A 19,982-nucleotide genomic window follows, 5' to 3' on the forward strand; every position below is an offset into this window, starting at 1 on the left:
CCCTGCAGGTGTCCTCAATCCCACGTGGCCTCACTTCTTCCCATTCCTGTCTTGCTTTTTCCTCGTCCATTTCTCCTGGGAACACTCCCGGGGAGGGGCGGAGTGGAGGGGGCGGGAATCCTTTGCTCAGGAATCCTATTCAAGATGTGCTTCTGAGAGCCCCGAGGCCCACCATGAATCCTGGATCTTCACTGTGGTGCGTGGAGTTGCAGCTTTCTACCACTAAGGGGCGATATCATCACATTGCACACACAGAAAATTTTGCATGTGGAAAAACTGCTGGTTCTCAATCTGCAAACCAGAATTACAAGGAATAGTTTGAGAAGCAAAAAGTAGATCTCAGGTTGATGGTTATTCCAGAATGTAATTCAAGTCCCACATCATCATTACTTTAGCACTTATGTTGTTTATCATGTGATGGCAATTCGCTGTCTGCATCTAGCAACACAACAAGTTTTTACATCTTTTAAATACTGAACTAGTTACTTGAATGAAAACTCATTTAAAGCTTTTCACATTTCAACTAGCTACTATGGATGTCAGCGGAAGACTCATAAATTACATTTTTTCCCAATTTATTGTTTTAATTGTGTAGTTATATGAGACCTCTCTGGTTCGGCATGGCTTGATGACTCTTGGGCCCAGTGGTTCCGGGAAGACAACGGTTATAACAATTCTGATGAAGGCATTAACAGAATGTGGAAGGCCCCATAGAGAAATGCGAATGAATCCAAAAGCTATAACTGCACCCCAGATGTTTGGCAGGCTGGATACCGCCACCAATGACTGGACAGATGGGATTTTTTCTACTCTCTGGAGAAAAACGCTGAAAGCTAAGAAAGGTGCACATGAACTGTTTCTTCGATCTTTTTAACTTGCCAGTTTATTAATAATACAATATTTATTTTAAACTTCTGTTTTCATTATCTGTAAAGAAAACGTGACTTTCCACTTTGTTTGCAGGTGAAAACATTTTCCTCATTTTAGATGGCCCGGTGGATGCCATTTGGATTGAGAATTTAAATTCTGTGTTGGACGATAATAAAACACTCACATTGGCTAATGGGGATCGCATTCCCATGGCCCCGAGTTGTAAGCTTCTGTTTGAAGTCCACAACATTGAGAATGCCTCTCCAGCCACGGTTTCCAGGATGGGCATGGTCTATATCAGCAGCTCCGCTCTGAGCTGGAGGCCAATACTGCAGGTGGGGACGGGAGATGGGTGGAGGCCTGCCCAGTGCCTGGCCATTTTGCACTTTCCTCATAAACAGATTCTGCTCCTCTGCTGCAGGCCTGGCTGAAGAAGCGGACTACTCAGGAATCTACTGTGTTCCTGACTCTGTATGACAAAGTGTTTGAAGATGCATATACATATATGAAACTAAGCCTCAGTCCCAAAATGCAGCTCTTAGAGTGCAACTATATTATGCAAGTAAGGGTTTGTTGTTGTTGTTGTTTTACATTTTCTACTTTTGAGATTTCACTTTCACTCAGTGGCAGTTAATAGTGATCTAAAGAGAAAATTCATCCAGTCCATAGAAATCTTTTTTTAAAAATATTTTTTAGTTGTATTTGGACACAATACCTTTATTTTATTTATTTTTATGTGGTGCTGAGGCTTGAACCCAGGGCTTTGCACATGTAGATGAGTGCTCTACCTCTGAGCCACAACCCCAGGCCAGAAATCTTTTTTTTTTTAAATATTTATTTTTTAGTTGTACTTGGACACAATACCTTTATTTAAGTTTATTTATTTTTATGTGGTGCTAAGGATAGAACCCAAGGCCTCGCACGTGTTACACAAGCACTCTACTACTGAGCTACAACCCCAGCCCTCCATAGGAATCTTTAAAAACATTTTTTTTGAATTTGTTCCTTTTATTATACATGACAGTAGAATGTATTTTGACATATCATACATACATGGAGTATAACTTCCCATTCTTGTGGTTGTACATGATGTGGAGTTACACTGGTTGTTTATTCATATATGAACATAGGAAAGTTATGTCTGATTCATTGTACTGTCTTTCCCAATCTCATTCCCCTTTCTCCCCTTTCCAATCTGGTGAACCTCCCCTCCTCCCTTCCCCCGCCTATTGTGAGTCAGCATCCGCTTATCAGAGAAAACATTTGGCCTTTGGTTTTGGGGGATTTACTTATTTCACTTAGCATGATAGTTTCTAGTTCCATCCATTTCCTGGCAAGTGCCATAATTTCATTCTTCTTTATGGTTGAGTAATATTCCATTATGTATATGTATACATACCACATTTTCTTTATCCATTCATCTGTTGAAGAGCACCTAGGTTGATTCCAATACAGTGACCCCCATCACCACCATCCATTGAAAGTCAGCATCTGCATATCAGAGAGAACATTTGGCCTTTCATTTTTTTTGGGGGGGGGATTGGCTTATTTCACTTAGCCTGATATCCTCCAGCTCCATCCATTTACTAGCAAATGCCATAGAAATCTTTTTACGATATGCATTGTTGAAGGCTCTGAGAAGTTTGATTCCTACTAAAGATCTTACAAACGATCACTGACATCTCTACCGCTTTCACTCCCCAGAGGGATGTCAGCAGGGAAAGAGGGATGAATCATCTTCTTCACTATCAGGTTTACTCACTTGTTCCAGAAAGTGTATCCAATGACGAGAGTCAATATGATAAATGAATCAAGCTAGCAGTTTGACAGAAAAGTACAAAGAGGAGTTTGTGGCTCTCAGAAAAACCTAGCAACATGGGCTTTGCAAATTTAGCTCAGATATGGAAAACCTTTCAACAAAAATGTATTGGCATTCTTCTTTCCATATTTGTTTTTCTAATTAGTCTTTGAAGAAAAACAGAACTAATCAGATTTTTAAGGGCTCTTCTAGTTCCAGTCTATTGGTGATAATTACCCATGCTAAATCATTACCCATGATTTGGTTTTCCAGGTAAGGGATATCAATCAGTGAGGCTGGGTACATTAGAAATAATACGTAAGACCCAAATCAATGAATTATTTAGTGACCGCTATATATATATATATATATATATATATATATATATATGAATAAATTTTTACCTTGAAATAATTTTTTAAGGGCCAGATAATAATACTTTAGGGTTTGTATAACTCTTTGTCTCAACCATTCAACTTTGCTGTTGTAGCACAAAAGGAACTAGAGATGGTATGAATGACCAGTGTGACTGTTCGAATAAAACTTTATTTACCAAACAGTGGCTGTTGCCCCACCTCCCCCAGAGAGCACAGTTTGCTAAGTCTTGCATAATGTTAAAAAGAAATAAAATCTTCCATCTGGAAAAGTTTGGATATCAAACTTTAGAACCAGAAGGCTACCTTAGAAAACATTTAGACTGTGCCTTTCGCATTTCAGATTAGGAAACTGAGGCTCAAGAGTGACATGAACTGGGATTACAAACCACGCTTCCAGATTCCCAGGCCAATGTTCTTCCTGCTAGACCACCCAGCCTGTCTGAAATGGGTGGCTGGGGGCTGTAGGACAGTGATCAAGCATGATCTTGAGATATTTCTGTTTTCTTTCTTGCCTTCTTTTATTATTATTTCAAAGTTGTTATCTGAAAATTTTTAATTGAGAAAAAAATGTCTCTTACTTAAAATTTTTTTAGTCTCTCAATCTTCTGGAAGGTTTAATTCCCTCCAAAGAAGAAGGTGGTATTTCATGTGTGGAGCATCTTCATAAGTTATTCGTGTTTGGCCTAATGTGGAGTTTAGGAGCCCTTCTGGAGTTGGAAAGCAGAGAAAAACTTGAAGTCTTTTTACGACATCATGAAAGCAAGTTAAACTTACCAGAAATACCTAAAGACACAAATCAAACCATGTATGAGTTCTATGTCACAGATTATGGTAAGTTTGGTGAATCATACCTTTCCCGACTTTTTTTTTAATATTTTAAAGATGTATAGTTACAAATATAGAAAAACTGTGATAGAAAATATAATAAAGAGAGTCAAGGCTAAAATCTGTCCACAGGATTAGCATAGTAGCTATTACTGGTTCAGAATCCAACATAACAACCAATCTTACCTGACTTTTTAAATGGGAAAAATATGAACTACCATAAACTCTCCTCTGGGTGGGGGATGGTAAACCAACTACAAGGCCAGAATTGTTAATACCATTTTTAAAAGAGCATACGTGCAAAAGATCATAGAATTTTGCATATTAGCCATGCCAAGAACTGTGTAGAGACTCCTGACTTCTCCTTGTGGAGTAGCCCAGGTGAAATCTGGCCTAAGTAGCAATGCCTCTTACATCATCTGCTTTCTAAGGCTGACGTAGGAAGAAAGCAGCATAGAGAACAGAGATTCTTCATGGTGCAAAATGTGGAAATGCCCGGAGCATGCCAGTCCTACAGCTTCCCAGTAGGAAATGTTCCAGTGAGTAGAGAATGACCCCAGCAGGTGGGGCTCTACTTATCTGTCACAGACTCATCCTTCCCTGGGTGGCAGGCCCAGCTCACTTCTCCTTAAAAGAAATGCTCATGAACTTGGTGCTTTTATCTGGAGTCCAGCCCCTGATCTTGTAAACCCTACAGAGGGAAAAATATGCTTTATTGATATTTACCTTTATTTCCTCCCAAATGCATGAACTCAAAAGGATAAATGCAATAGGCAAGTGGATGGCAATAACAAAATTTTGAAATCAACAGAGAGGGAAGTTGTAATTGATTTAGCGTGCTGGGCAAAGGGAAACCTGAAAGTGACCTTGGGAAGTGTTGAGAAGTAATCCAGTGTACATTAGAGGATCTTTGAAGGGCTCAGATACTGGAAACTGGGGTGAAGGTGTAGATAGGAATCAAGAGGGCAGGTTGTTTAAGAAGACCTCCTGGTCCTTTCTCCCAAACTTGCTGCCGGACAGCTGCACACAGCCCACACTGGCAAAAGACTGAAGAGTTATGGTTTGAAGAGCGTAAAAGTGAGGGGTTTCCTAGGCTTGGGGAACACTGGGCACATTAAAGGGTGGGAGAATCATATTGAAAATAAGTGCAAATTTGGGTTTGAAAGATCTGTCCTTGAAGGAACTGAGATAAATGCATGTTCCCCCAGTGGCCCTCCTTAACCAGAATGAATGACCAGTGATTCTATAGCACACGATTAAAGATATGGAAGGTCTCAGTTGACTAAAGGGAACTCCAACTCAGAATATAAAATGACAGTTAAGTGAATCCTTAAATCTAAACATGAATTTTTCAGAATCCATAGTCAAAGTCAGGCACGGTGGCCCTTACCAGCAACAAGAGGGAGGCAGGGGATCACAAAGTTGAGGCCAGCCTAGGCAATTTAGAGAGACCCTGGGTGCAGTTCCCTGTACAATCAATAAATGGATGGATGGATGAATAGATATGTTTACACACACATACATAGAATCCAGAGCAATCCACAGTCTGTCATGTTCAAAGTTCAGGTTGCTTCCCCCTGAGCATGTCATCCTTATTTAAAGGCCAGGCCCCCAGTTACTCAGAGACTGGAAATCTATCTGCAGCAATTTTCTAATCATATGGCATCCAATTATTATGCCAATTAAATAATTACCTTCCTTTGTATCATCAAAGGTAGACATTGATATCTTTGTGTGTGTGTGTGTGTGTGTGTGTGTGTGGTACTAGGGATTGGATTCAGGGGAGCTCTACCCCTGAGCTATACCCCCAGCCTTTTAAATTTTTTTATTCTGAGTCAGGGTATTAATGAGTTGCCCAGACTAGACTGGAACTTGCAATCCTCCTGCCTCAGCCTCCTGAGTTGCTGGGATTGTAAGCAGGCGTCCCTGGGCTAGGTCACTGATACTTACTTAAAAGAGCAGTCTAGCTGGGCATGGTGGCATATGTCTGTAATCCCAGCAGCTTGGGAGCCTGAGGCAGGAGGATTGCAAGTTCAAAACTAGCCTCAGCAACAAGCAAGACTCTAAGCAACTTAATGAGACCCTGTCTTAAAATAAAAAATAAAAAGGGCTGAGGATGTGACTCAGTGGTAGAGCACCCCTGGGTTCAATTCCCTGTACCACCTCCTCCCCAAGAAAATGAAAGAGCAGTATGGTGAGTTTATGGCATTTCTTCCAAGCCAGTGCTGGGTCTATACATTTAGATGATGGTGTTTTCTTGGTTTTACTGGAGATGTCAACAAAAGGTTGACAATACCTAGAATCACATCATTCAAGGGAGTCCTAGGTGGTTCTCTGACTAAAATGTTGAAGGACTGCAGGTATCTCATCTCACCACAGTCTAAATAATTACTTTGTGTGAGGAGTTGGGGAGTGAACCCAGGGCCTCGGGCATGCTAGGAAACTGCTTTATCACTGAACTACATCCTCAGTGCCTAAATGACTACTTTAGATGAAATGGAGTTGCCTGAGCACATGCCCACGAAATGAATGAAAATATTACGTACTTGGTGGTTAAAAGGGGTTCTAATATATTTATTCCATGTGATCTCTAGCTAGTTATTCATTACCACATCTTTCATCCATCCATTTAAAAAAAATTCGTGGACATTAACATTTTTGGAGGTACTTTATTTTTAGATTTAAAATGAAATATGTGAATTTCTGCTTTTAGATAAGATGGAGTAAGAGAGACTAGGTTTAACCTCTTACATTAGAAAGCTGGAAAAAAGGTATAAAGCAATGTTTTTCAGACATTGGAAAATGAGAAGCATATGACTCAAATCACTGAGAGAAGTGAACAGGAGATTTTACCACATTACTACTGAAAGGCAGTTCCAACAGCAGCTCAGGGAGGGAAACCCAAACAGGACTAGCAGTCTGTCCAAAACGAGGAGGCAAAGGTGCATTCTGGGAAGGTCAAGAAGCTAGAATTGGCAGGGCAGAGCACCAGAGAGGCGGATCTGCACAGAGAGGAAGTGTCAGAGACCAGCAGAAATGGAGACAAATCTACAATTTTAGAAAGGTTTCGATACTCTATCAATAATCAATAACAAACAGACAAAATTAGTTAAGTATATAGAAGATTCGATCAACACAATCAACCCATTTTACCTGACTGACAGATATAGTCTACTGCCAAACAGAATGTGCATTCCCTTTAAGAACAGAGAAACACTTACCAAGATATTCTGGGCCATAAACTATTATCAATAGGGAGACTTTATAGCACTTCATGTCTATATTACGAAAGAATAAAGGTTTCAATTACATCCAAAGTAAGCAGAAGAAAGCAACAACAATAATTAAAAAAGAAATCAATGAGATAGAAAATAGAACAATTGGCAAAAAAAAAATCAATGAAACCAAAAGATGGTTCTTTGAAAAGATCAATGAAATTAATAAATTGCTTAGCAGAGATATTGAATAAAAAAGGAGATATAAGTCACCATTGAATGAGAGGGCAGATAACAGTAACGTATTTTAGGAAAGTGTTTTAAATGTTTCTATGATCCAACTGAACATTTATAGCACTTATATTTTTGTATTCTGACACAATGTTTGAAGAATGCATTTTCCTGAAGATGAAATTTTACTTATTGTGTAGGCGATTGGGAGCACTGGAACAAGAAAGTTCTTCCATACTATTACCCAACTGACAGTATTCCAGAGTATTCATCAATTTTGGTTCCAAATGTTGACAATGTTAGAACAAACTTTTTGATAGACACCATTGCAAAACAGCATAAAGTAAGTATAACAGGGTCTTAGATGGTCACAAAAAAGTCCACCCCTTTTCACAGGCTACAGACAGAAGAATTGAATTCCAAGACAAGGGCCTGGAGGTAGTGTCAATGCAGGGAAGCATTTTTGACAAGTGAACGTGCCAGGGCACTCTGCAACTCAGCATCCTCTGAGCCGTTGACCCCCAGCTTGCTGGAAAGTGGACTGTCTGTTCTAAGTCTCGTCCACACTCCCATGCTTAGGAATAATGACTCATTCTCTTCCAGCATTTCTACAGGACCCTATGCATTTTACATTTAAATCTTTAATTCAAGTAGGTGTGATTCCAAATAGCAATTAGAAAGTCACTGCATCCATTTATAGGAAGCAAGAGTAGCCAGGACAACCTTAAGACATTTGAAACTTAAACATTCAACAGTTCCTCTCACCATGGTTACCTCCTCACTGCAGGCTGTTTTGCTCACGGGAGAGCAGGGAACTGCAAAAACAGTAATGATCAAGGCCTATTTGAAAAAATATGATCCCGAAGTACATCTTTCCAAAAGTCTCAACTTTTCATCAGCCACAGAACCAATAATGTTTCAGGTAAACCCCCCCATCATTTGTTGCTGCAGTAAACATTTAAAAATTTTAAGTATTGCTTACAATAAACAGTGTGTGATCTATCTATCTATATATATATATATATATATATATATATACACATACACACATACACATACATACATATACATATGTATGTAGAGAGAGAGAACTGGGGATATATCTATGTATATCATATATATAGAGAGGAAAAAGTAAGAGAGAATGAAATAAGGCTGCAGTCAGCCTTCAGCTAGTTGGCCTTCTATGTAAATTTTTTTTTTCTTAGTTGTAGATGGATACAATACCTTTGTTTTATTTTTATTTATTTTTATGTGGTGCTGAGGATCGAACCCAGTGCCTCACATGTGCCAGGCAAGCACGCTACCACTGAGCCACAACCCCAGCCCCTAGCTGGCCTTCTTGTGGCTAAAGTTGAAGCCAAATTCAGATAACATGTTTTGGCCTAATGCCAAGGCTGAAGCTGAACTTTGGAGCATATTTATTTTCATATAAAGTCCTGAATAACATTCCCCAACATTTGTTTATAAAAATTCAGCAGCATGTATTTTAATAATTATATTTACACTTATTTTGTTATATTTTGGTACTGGGGATTTAACCCAGGGGTGCTTTGCCACTGAGCCACATCGCCAGCCCTCTTTTATTTTTGTATTTTTGAGACAGGGTCTCACTAAGTTTCTGAGGGCCTTGCAAAGTTGCTGAGTCTGTGCTTGAACTTTTGATCCTCCTGCCTCAGCCTCCCTGTTGGCTGGGATTACAGGTGTGCACCATCTGCGCCCAGCATTATTTACATTTATTAAATGCATAATAAATTGTATCCTATTCTGAAAAGATGTTCATGTTTTTTAGAAACATGGAGTACAACCTAATGCATTAGACAAACCATTTCCTTTTCTCTAGAGGACGATTGAAAGCTACGTGGATAAGCGAATGGGAAGCACATATGGGCCACCAGGAGGGAGAAAAATGACTGTGTTTATTGATGATATTAACATGCCTGTGGTTAATGAGTGGGGAGATCAGGTATGTCTAAAGTATCTCACACAGATGAAGCCTAATGTGCATTTTTAGATATGTCAATAACCTGCATGTTCTTAAGTCTAGTAGCAATTCTCAGACTTTTTGGACTCTCCTTTCTTGAAATCCCTGTGTACTCTTCTACGATGACTCCCTCCTGTCTCTTTGGCGACCTGGTTCCCATATCCTTTCTGGGCCTTCTCTTGCTTCTTCCTTTCCCTGGGTTTTCATCCTTGCTCTGATCTCTCTGCGCACTCTCTCTCTCTCTCTGAGGACTATGCAATGTTTAAAACAACAACAAACAGACCTATTTATTTACTTACTCTGCCACACACCTCAGTCCTAGCTGCAGTCATCTATTGCTTCGAGTCACTCCCTATTAAAAGACCTCACCAGCGTTGCAAGCACTGGGCACGCCCCTGGTGGCATTCCACCGACATACACTGCCTCACCAACACCATCGACCGAAGTCCACCAGGGTTGGTCCTGTCCTGCTCTTTAACCCCATTCACCTTAGACACCACTCAATGTGTTCCTTGTGTCCCTTGCCCCCTCCACCTGTTCTCACATACACAACCAGTTAAAACATGAGTCAGATCATGACACACTCCTCTGTTCAGAATCCTCTGAGACTTGTAGTTGTAAGTGCCCAAATCCTTACCATAATCCAAAGACCCTATGCTGTTTGATGTCACCTCCCCAGAACTCCACCCCAGCCACATTTACTGATCCTGTATGTGCCTGGTATGTCACTCGGCATCTCTGCCTTTGCTCGTCTCTCTGCCTGGAACGCTCTTCCCCTGGGTATCTGAATGGATTGCTTTCTCACCTCCTTTGGATGTAGGCTTTTATGTCACGGGAGGTGAAGCCTTCCCTGCTCTTCATATTCCCCGATACCCTGGAGAACCTCCTGCTGCATTTCTCTGCTTTATTTTTTTCAAAGGCTTACAGTACTCCGTTTTGTTTATATATAAGCATACATTTGTATATTTTGTCTCCCATAAGGAGAATGTATGCTCCATGGACAGGGAATTTTGTCTAGGCTACGTGAGAAGCTGGCACACAATAGTCATTCATTAAATGTTGGTTGGATGAAAGTATTATATTTGAGGTGCTGGTGTGCTGTCCATTTGGAAATGCCCAGCAAGAATTTGGGTGCACGGTTGTGGAGCTTAGAAGGGAATCTGAAGCTAGAGTTACAGCATTGAGATTCTTTGGCATGTAGTGTCGAGATGATGTCCCCTGGGATAGCAAGAAGAGAAGAGGGCAAGGGCAGAACCTTGGAGAACAATCACACATGAGGGATGGGTGAGTAAAGCGTAGCCTGGGAAGCAGTCAGAAGTCATACCTTTGAAACCAAGAATGGAAAAATGAACAAGAAAAAGGAAGTGTTGCAGTGTCAGAAGCTGCAGAGATGATAAGATGAGCACATAAAACCCCAACCCCAAACACTCATTAATATAATATTTTGAAAGCTCAGGGAGGAGACCATCCTACATACTGATCTGAAGTATTTTGATGTTGGATGTTGCATGTGAAAGGTGTCTATAGTAAAATTCAAAACATTGGTGATTGTACCAAATATCTAATAACCACCCATCTAAATTTATTTGGAAACTACTTTTACCTGTGTGGTGAAGGGCACCCTGGACTTGCACCAGACATGTTTGACTGCTGGGGTAGGGTTCCTGGGTGTAGGTTTCTGGGTGGGTCATTTAAGCCAAATTGCCTTGAAGATGATCACTGACATTCACAAACACTTCCTTGGTCAGAGTTGGGTGTTTTCTGCTGATCTCATCTGTACTGTTTCATAGGAGCTATGAAGGAACATGATATGTTACAAAAATATTACTGTGTGAAATTTCAGATAACTAATGAGATTGTACGACAGATGATGGAAATGGAAGGGATGTACAGCCTGGATAAGCCTGGAGACTTCACTACTATCGTTGATGTGCAGCTCATAGCCGCCATGATTCACCCTGGAGGTGGTCGAAATGACATTCCACAGCGCTTAAAAAGACAATTCACTGTGTTTAACTGCACATTGCCTTCCAATAATTCAATAGACAAAATTTTTGGTATGAATATTTTTGATGTTTAGTTTTTTTTCTACATTGTGTAATTGATATAAACTAAGGAGACTCTGTTTAAAATAGGGATTACGTTTCTGAAATGGAAAGCTAAATACCGGGAAAGAGGGATTCAGTATTAAGAAGATGGCTCGTGTCTGTAGCCTAGTCTAAGACCCAGAGATATTTACAAATAGCCTTGTGGGAGGTTTGACACTGGAGGTAAGGGGAGCTTTGTGTTTTTGTTTTCTTGACATGGCTAATGGGAAAATTGGGGTGAATGAATGACACTATATCCACATCCATCCCAAGTTAATAATAACATGTCAAAACAAAGGTAGCATTTTGATATATTAATGAAAATAAGATTTTTTTGACACCAAGTTTAGGCACACATAAATTGTACTATCAAACTTTATGTACCTGCAAAAGAACAGACTTATACATAGATGGACATTACTTCACAGAGCAAGTCCTGCAGACCTGAAGAGGAAGACAAAACTTTTCATAAGCAGTACTGGAAAAGTTAGTAATTGAAATTGGACTCCCTGCCTCACATGAACCACAAAATCAGATGCTCATGGATTTATTAAGGACCTCAGTATGCAAGGCAAAGCTATAAAGTGTTTGAAAAAAAAATATAGCGAAATATCTGTATGACTTCTAAGCAGGAAAGGGCTTCTTTTTTTCTTTTGCATTTTAAAAATTTGTTCTAATTAGTTATACATGACACTAGAATGCATTTTGACACATCATACACGGGTGTACAATTTCTCATTCTTCTGGTTGTACATGGTGTAGAGTTACACTGGTCATGTAATCATATGTGCATCTAAGGTAAAAACGTCTGATTCAATCCTGGTGGGACTGCAAATTGGAGCAACCACTATGGAACCCAGTATGGAGATTCCTCAGAAAACTTGGAATGGAACCACCAATTGACCCAGCTATCCCACTCTTCAGTTTATATCCAAAGGACTTAAAATCAGCATACTACAGTGACACAGCCACATAAATGTTTATAGCAGCTCAACTTACAATAGCTAAACTATGAAACCAATCTAGGTGCCCTGCAACAGATGAATGGATAAAGAAATTGTGGTGTATATACACAATGGTATATTACTCAGCCTTAAAGAAGAATGAAATTATGGCATTTGCTGGTAAATGGATGGAGCTGGAGAATATCATGCTAAGCAAAATAAGCCAGTCCCCAAACAACCAAAGGCTGAATGTTTTCTCTGATACAGATGCTAATCCACAATAAGGGGGGAGGTGGGGACTAGGGGAGAATAGAGGTACTTTGGATTAGACAGAGTGAAGTGAAGGAAGAGAAGAGAGGCTGGGGGTAGGAATGATAGGAAAGGACTTCTTAAATAGGCTGAGTGCAAAAATAAAGGAACAAAAGTATAAAATTCACTAGGTTAAACTGAAGAGCTTCTCTCCATTTGAACAGTGCCCTTCAAAGAATGAAAATACAAACCTCAAATATAACAAAATAATTTTTAACACATACAATAACAAAAATTAGTATTCTGAATATTTAGAGAAATTGTATGAAACAATCAGGGAAGCCAACAACCTAATGTCAAAATGTGCACAGCCCGAGACCCTTGGAAGAGAAGCAGCTAAAGTGGCCGATGAACAAATGCAGAGGTGGCTAACCATCACATATGGAAACAGACAGACTTGAAATGCCATTTTTTACCCACTAGATTTGCTGCATTGAGAAATTCTGACAAAATCAAGTGTGGGTGAGACTGTGAAGTCAACTGGAACTCCCATCCCCTGCGGTGGAGGTGCAGGGGGCCACAGCCCTTTAGATGACAATTGGCATTGTTACTGGTGAAGAAGAACACGCACATCCCATGCATGCTTTTCAAGTCTCCTTTAAGAAGCCCTTTCCTATCCAGGCACCACAGAGGTGTCCTTGAATGTTTTTTTTTTTTTCCAAACATTATATTGTTTTGCCTTCGGTATTTAGGTTCTCAATCCTTGTGGGGTTGATTTTGCGTATCTACGCCAGAAGACGTGTACAGGAATGCTCCTGGGACAGTGGTGTTCGTGACAGTAAAACCTTGAAATAACCCAAATATGTATTGCCAGTAAAATTGCATAAATAAACTTGTGGCAAAGACTCATGGTGTGGTGAGGCTCAGAGGAATTAAGTAACAGCCCTGCCAGAGCCTTTGGGCTAGTGCACAGCAGAAGTGTGTGCTTGCCCCTGTTTTCTGATTCTAAATTCCATGCTTCTTATTATGCACCTGTCCTACAGGAAGGTAGATATCTAGAATATAGTATTTCAGGAAGCAAAAAGGTCTTATGGGCATCTAGAACAACCAACTGTGACCTTGGAGGGCGATAACGTGTCTCTTGAAGACAACTCTTCCTCCATCGTTGTGAAGGACCTCCAGTTGCTTTAGGACTCACTGCCCTTCTTAAGCCTGTTCTGTATCTGAATATGTTACCCATGTTCGTATTCCTCTGAAAATACCATGGCTCGACCTGAACACCTTACCACCCACACCTGAACACCCTACCACCAAAAAGAGAAGTGAAGCAAGTCTCTTTTTGCAGTTCGAACCAAAGGCATTTTGAGTCTTTAAGAATAGTCTACAAACCCGCAGGTTACTCCTTCCCCAGGGTGATGATGTCAGGAGACTGTCACCGAGCTGGGCGTTCCTTAGGAATGGCTAGGAGCCCAGCACAGGCCAGAGTAGAGTGTTGACTGACTGCCAATCAGGAGATCTGGGTCCTAATTTCAGCTCAGTCAACAACCAACCCATGTGACCTTAAATGATTTCCTTTTCCTGTCTGGGCTCCGTCTCCTCTCTAAGATGCGGGAGTCATCAGTGAGCTTTTTCAAGTTCTCGGCTTAATGCCGATTCACAGACCCCGGAGCCAGCCCGTCTGGGTTCACACCTCAGAATGGCCAGCGTTCAAGCTGGGTCCTGCGAGCAAGTTGCTAGGCTTGTGGGGATGCTCCTCCTCCTCCTCATAATATCTGCCCCATATCCTTTCTCATGGGGTGTTGGGAGGATGGAATGAGTTAATGCAGACAATGTGCTCATCACTAAGCGTGGCCGGGCCACTGCTGGCTCTGTCGTAGCGGGTCCCATGGGAGAAATCCTTAACATCCCCAGCTAAGTCCATCTTGTAATGATTTATTCACTGGGATAATAAACATGTACCTTGTCATCTTTTTGCAAACTCGTATCTTCGATCTTGTTTATTTTCCAGGAATTATTGGCTGTGGATACTTTGATCCTTGTAGAAAGTTCAGACCTGAAATATGTGAGATGATCATACAGTTGGTCTCAGCGGGCAGAGTGTTGTGGCAGTGGACTAAGGTATAGGATGCTTCCTTATCCATAGTTTTTTTTTTTTTTTAAAGTCAGATCTTCTAGGAAAAATAAATTAGCTGCTCACATTAATTAATGACCCCTTTTCCTTCCGGGTGGCAAGTGTTCTAACCAAATGATACTTTCCCTATGTGCAAAACATCACTATGAGCCACACACGACATCCCAGATAAAGTAGAATTTTGCCAAAACAAGAATGCTACTTTTCCACCTGTCGCTCTGATTTGTATTTGTACTCTGATTTGTATTTGATACCTGGGTTTCAAGATATTCTCAGTGGCCTAAGACTTATAGTCTAGCCTGTGCATTTCTTGGAGATGCATCTTGTGTTACTAAGTGAATGGAAGTGTTCTTGATGAAATAGGCTAGTTTTTAATCCACAAGTCAGTGCCCTATGGAAATCTTGGCAAGCCTGTGTTACCAGGTAACCAAAGGCAGTACCCACAAAAAGACCAATAAGTGAAGGTTTGAGATTTAAAAAAAAAATGAGGTTAGTATATTTGCCAAAAATTGGCATAAGCAATTGTTATTTTAGTTTGTTATGTGTTCTTGAAGCCAGTTGAACACATCAGACAGATGTGAAAACCTGGAGTCAGTCATGCTTTCAGATTCCTGGGTGGCCTGGGGGAGTTCTGGATACAGAAGGATCCGAAGGAGGAGTTGGGTGTTTCCTGTGAAATGCCCTTCCGCTCAGTCTCCTTCAGGGATCAGATCTTGATACTGGGCCCTGTTCTTTGTTCACACAGGGCCTTTGCACATGCTGTTCTCTTCTAAAAAAACCGAAAAGTGAATGCCAGGGTCTATGAGTGTCTGAGATGATTTTCTGTGGTAAGATCCATCTCTTTTCCACAAGGCCATTTTTTCAATTGAATGTGCTTATATGCATAGTTTTCTGAAGAGCTTGGGCCTTCCCACTGTCTCTGCATCAGTGTTCCTTGTCATCAGGTTTCCTGGCTCCACTTCCTCACTGCTCACTACCACTTGAACCCATTTTGCACAAGCTTTCATTCCTACTGTTTGAATCAAGGTCCCCAAAGACCTCAATCTTGCCAAGTTCAATTTTCTTCTTCTTCATATTTGGCTTGTTAGAAGCTTTGGACGTAAATGATCCTTGTTCTTCCTCCTATCTCACCAGCTACCTCTTCTTGTCTCTGGATCCTTAAATGCTCCTGATCTCACTTTGGGAGGGGTGTGGGGGGGTCTCCTCTGTCTGCATCTTTCCTTTGATGGTCTCATCCAGCTCCAGGGCTTTTAATACCATCTCCATGCTGATGACTTCAAACTCAGCACCTCCACCCTAGGCCTCTCTGGTTGGCTCTGAACTGATCTCTAATTCAGATTAAAAGGATCATCCTTTGGATTTTTGCCTCTTAGTTAACAGCAACATCGGGTGTCCTGCTTCTCACGCTGAAACAGGGGGCACCATCCTTGGTTTGTCTGTCTTGCTGCCTACATTCTCTTCATTAGCAAATCTCAGTGGCCTCTCCATTGAAATATATCCCAAAGCCACGTGCTCCTCCCCGTTGCACCAGGACATCTGAGAGACACTTCCCTCGCCCATCCTCTGGACCTGCGAGAGCTTCCTAACCAGCCTCTGTGCCTTCTTCTTGGCCCCTTGAGTCTGTTCTTTACCCTGTCCTAGAATTATATTTTGCAAAAGTAAACGGGAGCCAGGTGCAGTGGTGCACCCTGTGATTGTAGCAACTTGGGAGGCTGAGGCAGGAAGATCTTGAATTCAAACCCAGCATCAGCAATTTAGTGAGGCCCTAGGCCACTCAGTAAGGCCCTTCAGCTCCCCCAAATAAGCAGCTCTGTGTCTTTGCTTCGAATCTTCCATCTTCACAGAGTACTCTTTGGATCTGTTCTTGCCTTGCACAGCTCCCCACCTTTCTCTTACTTTATATAGCTTGAAAGCAGAAGCAGGGGAGAAAAGGAGACAAGAAAACTGAAGGGGAGCCAGGGCGCGGTGGCCCACGCCTGGAATCCCAGCAGCTGGGGAGGCTGAGGCAGGAGCCTCAGCAACTCAGCAAGGCTCTAAGCAACTCAGTAAGGCTCTAAGCGACTCAGCCAGACCTGTTTCTAAATAAAATACATAAAAGGGCTGAGGAGTGACTTGGTGGTTAAGCGCTCCTGGGTTCAATCCCTGGTATTAAAAAAAAAAAATACCCACCAGAAACCAAGAGATAGTGAAACGAAAGAAAAAAGCAGATTAATAAATAACAAGAAGAGGGAAAGAAAGGAGCTTTTAAAAATAAACAAAACAAGTTCTTTTTATAGATGACTTCACTTGCCAATAGCAGCCACTCTAGCTACAGTCTCACCCTGCTAAATAAATAAATAAATAAATAAATAAATAAGCGGCATCTATACAACCTTACCCCTCTGGGTATTTTTTACATATTTATAGTATAAATGTGTGTTTTATATTTTAGTGGGTAGAATGAATATTTTATCTTACAATGGAACTGAGCAAAGAGGGAAATTGAAAGGTGATAGATAAAATAACCCCTCTTTCCTCTTGCTGAGCCTCCTGCTGTTTTAACTGGTACTGTGAATTAGCCTGCAAAAATTACTCTATGAATTCAATAGAGCACTTTCTCAGTATAGAAAGGGGTTATTCTATGAACAGGTACTGCAGAGAGCATTTGCTTTCCTGCATTAATGGTGTGGGGAGTTTGCATTGTATCACCCGAATGGAGGTTGTTTTTACCTTCAAAGATGATGGTGATGATATCAATTATGACCTTCGAACACGGCAAGCCTCTCTACACCAGCAGCACCTCCAGTCTGCCCCTTCACTGGCACCTCTCTGGGCAAGAATGTGTTGTTGTTATAGCTTTGGTTTTTTACATCCTAGAAGTTGGTACAAACAGCAAATAAATTAGCTGAATACTCTATCTGTGCTTGCACACTAAAAACAGAAAACCACCTCTACTAGCTGCGTGTCCGTCTTGCCTGTCAACTGATTATAGCAATCCGAGTATAGGAGGGATATTGATTGAATTGGGTACCCACAGCAAAATCCAGGTTATGATACAGAAACATATGTATGGAAATCCGAATGCATTGAGGACTTTAATCAAAGCAGGATATGGAAGATAGTCATTATTGACTTTGGAAGTGGACATTGATTATTTTTACCTGCAAGATGACCAGCTGGTGTTCAGTTATTTGGTTATGACATATTTCCATATATATACATGAGTAAGATTAACAATGATCAGAGGTGATGTTTCCCACAGCTCACATAGTTCTTAAGAATTCAGGGGAGAATGAACGTCTCAAAGCTGACTAACAGTGGGAGAACAAGACTTTGGAATCAGCATCTAGTGCATTATTTTGAATCCATCCTGTTGAAGGGCTGGATGGTCTTTTAAATTCCGTTGGTTTATTTATGGTCTGGTTTTGCCTGTCATTGCTATGACAAAAATATGAACTTGATTTATTTGCTCAGCCTATTTTATCTAAAATAGGATTTGTGAGATAGAAATAGTTCCCAAAACAGTTTTACTTTTAGTGTCTGAAAACTAATTGAGAATATTAATTTTTTTTTTACTAGGCGAAGATGCTGCCAACTCCTTCTAAATTTCATTATATCTTTAATCTTCGAGATCTTTCCAGGATTTGGCAAGGAATGTTAACGATAAAAGCTGAAGAGTGTAACTCAATGACTGTTCTCATGTCACTTTTCAAACACGAGTGCAACAGAGTAATTGCAGACAGGTGACTATTACAGCCCCTTGAGTTAAATTTTTTTTTTTTATTGTACCAGGGATTGAACTCAGGGGCACTCGACCACTGAGCTACATCCCCAGCCCTATTTTGTATTTTATTTAGAGTCTCACTGAGTTGCTTAGGTCCTCACTTTTGCTGAGGCTGGCTTTGAAGTTGTGATCCTCTTACCTCAGCCTCCCTAGCTGCTGGGATTACAGGCATGCACCATTGTGCCAGGCTCAGCACTTGAGTTCAAATGTGCAACCTGAGATGTTTATGTGAGCACATTAATTCTTGTATTATCTACTCAGATCAGCTGAGTAGTGAGTAGTGCCTCCTATTTCAATGTCTTTTATAAGGCATTGATGGCCTTTTCTACCTGGGGTCACCTTAAATAAAATGTTCTGCCAATTTGTGAGTTTGATACTGCAACAGGACATCTTTATACATCACCACATCATCAGAGTGTTGATAAAACTCAGCAGCACACTCTCCTCATGTGGTGAGCTCCGTGTAGGTGGTGAAATCTGGTTTCAGTCATCTTTGAGCCTCCTTCTCCTCATCTTCAATATGTGAGTGATAATGCCAGTCTCACAAAGTTGAAGGGTGTACCACAGTGTCTCCTGCATGGGTGGTACTCGTCAAATGCTACCTCCCCTTCTTCCTTTCTTCCTCTGTGATACTGTGAGTTTGAAAAGGACCTTTATGCAATGAGTGTCCCCTAACCCAGAAAGAGGACACTCACCTGCCACTGACCATCTTGTCTGTACTCCAATTTTAGGATCCACAGATGTCACCTGAGTGATTCATCCGTGTTTCCTATAAGCAGTAATTGTCTTAATGGAGTTGTGTCCTTCTTGTCCAAATGTGGGACATGGTGTTTCCCTGTCTTGATGTGAGGAAGGTGCAGAATTGGGCCTGCGAGCAGGTGGAGGGAGGCTGAGACTATATTCACCTAGAAAAGATGCTTTCACATTTTTTTTATTCTTACTAGTACATTTTCCTTTCAGATTTATAAGTCCTGAAGATGAACATTGGTTCAATGTACAACTTGTTCGTGCTGTTGAAGAAAATATTAGCCCCGAAGCAGCATCGTCTATTTTGCCTGAACCATACTTTGTAGATTTTCTTCGTGACATGCCTGAACCAACCGGCGATGAGCCTGAAGACACTGTATTTGAAGTACCCAAAATTTATGAATTGGTATTCATTTCCATCTTGCTCTCTTTATTAAATTTACATCTCTTTTAAAATTTTTCAAATTTTTTATTTGTTCTTTTTAGATATGCATGACAGCATATATTGGCATATTATACATACACAGAGTATAACTTATTCTAATAGGATCCCATTATTTTGGTTGAACATGATGTGGAGTTTACTGTGGTATATTCATATATGAACCTAGGAAAGCTATGTGAGATTCATCCACTGTCTTTCCTATTCTTATCCCCACTCCCTTCCCTTCGTTTCCCTTTGTCTAATCCACTGAACAAATTTCCATCTCTTAAAAAAGAGTTTTTGGATCACTCATCTCACTGGTTATTTCCCTCTGTAC

At 40.7% G+C, this 19,982-nt stretch overlaps 1 protein-coding gene across 1 annotated transcript in view; it reads left to right on the forward strand.

Annotated features, from left to right (window-relative positions):
- DNAH8 (dynein axonemal heavy chain 8) overlaps positions 1–19,982 on the forward strand; it is a gene marked incomplete at its 3' end in the record, with an annotated part of 273,605 nt that overhangs the window by 129,638 nt on the left and 123,985 nt on the right. The window contains exons 46-56 of the mRNA XM_081294489.1: positions 596–842; positions 964–1,205; positions 1,292–1,432; positions 3,639–3,876; positions 7,517–7,659; positions 8,104–8,238; positions 9,160–9,282; positions 11,144–11,357; positions 14,589–14,698; positions 18,270–18,433; positions 19,435–19,627. Of these exons, the coding sequence (XP_081150615.1) occupies positions 596–842; positions 964–1,205; positions 1,292–1,432; positions 3,639–3,876; positions 7,517–7,659; positions 8,104–8,238; positions 9,160–9,282; positions 11,144–11,357; positions 14,589–14,698; positions 18,270–18,433; positions 19,435–19,627 (1,950 nt within the window). The remainder of the gene's footprint in view (positions 1–595; positions 843–963; positions 1,206–1,291; positions 1,433–3,638; positions 3,877–7,516; positions 7,660–8,103; positions 8,239–9,159; positions 9,283–11,143; positions 11,358–14,588; positions 14,699–18,269; positions 18,434–19,434; positions 19,628–19,982) is intronic.

The sequence above is a fragment of the Spermophilus citellus genome (genome assembly GCF_964194105.1).
Source record: "Spermophilus citellus genome assembly, chromosome: 5".
Lineage (NCBI taxonomy): Eukaryota > Metazoa > Chordata > Mammalia > Rodentia > Sciuridae > Spermophilus > Spermophilus citellus.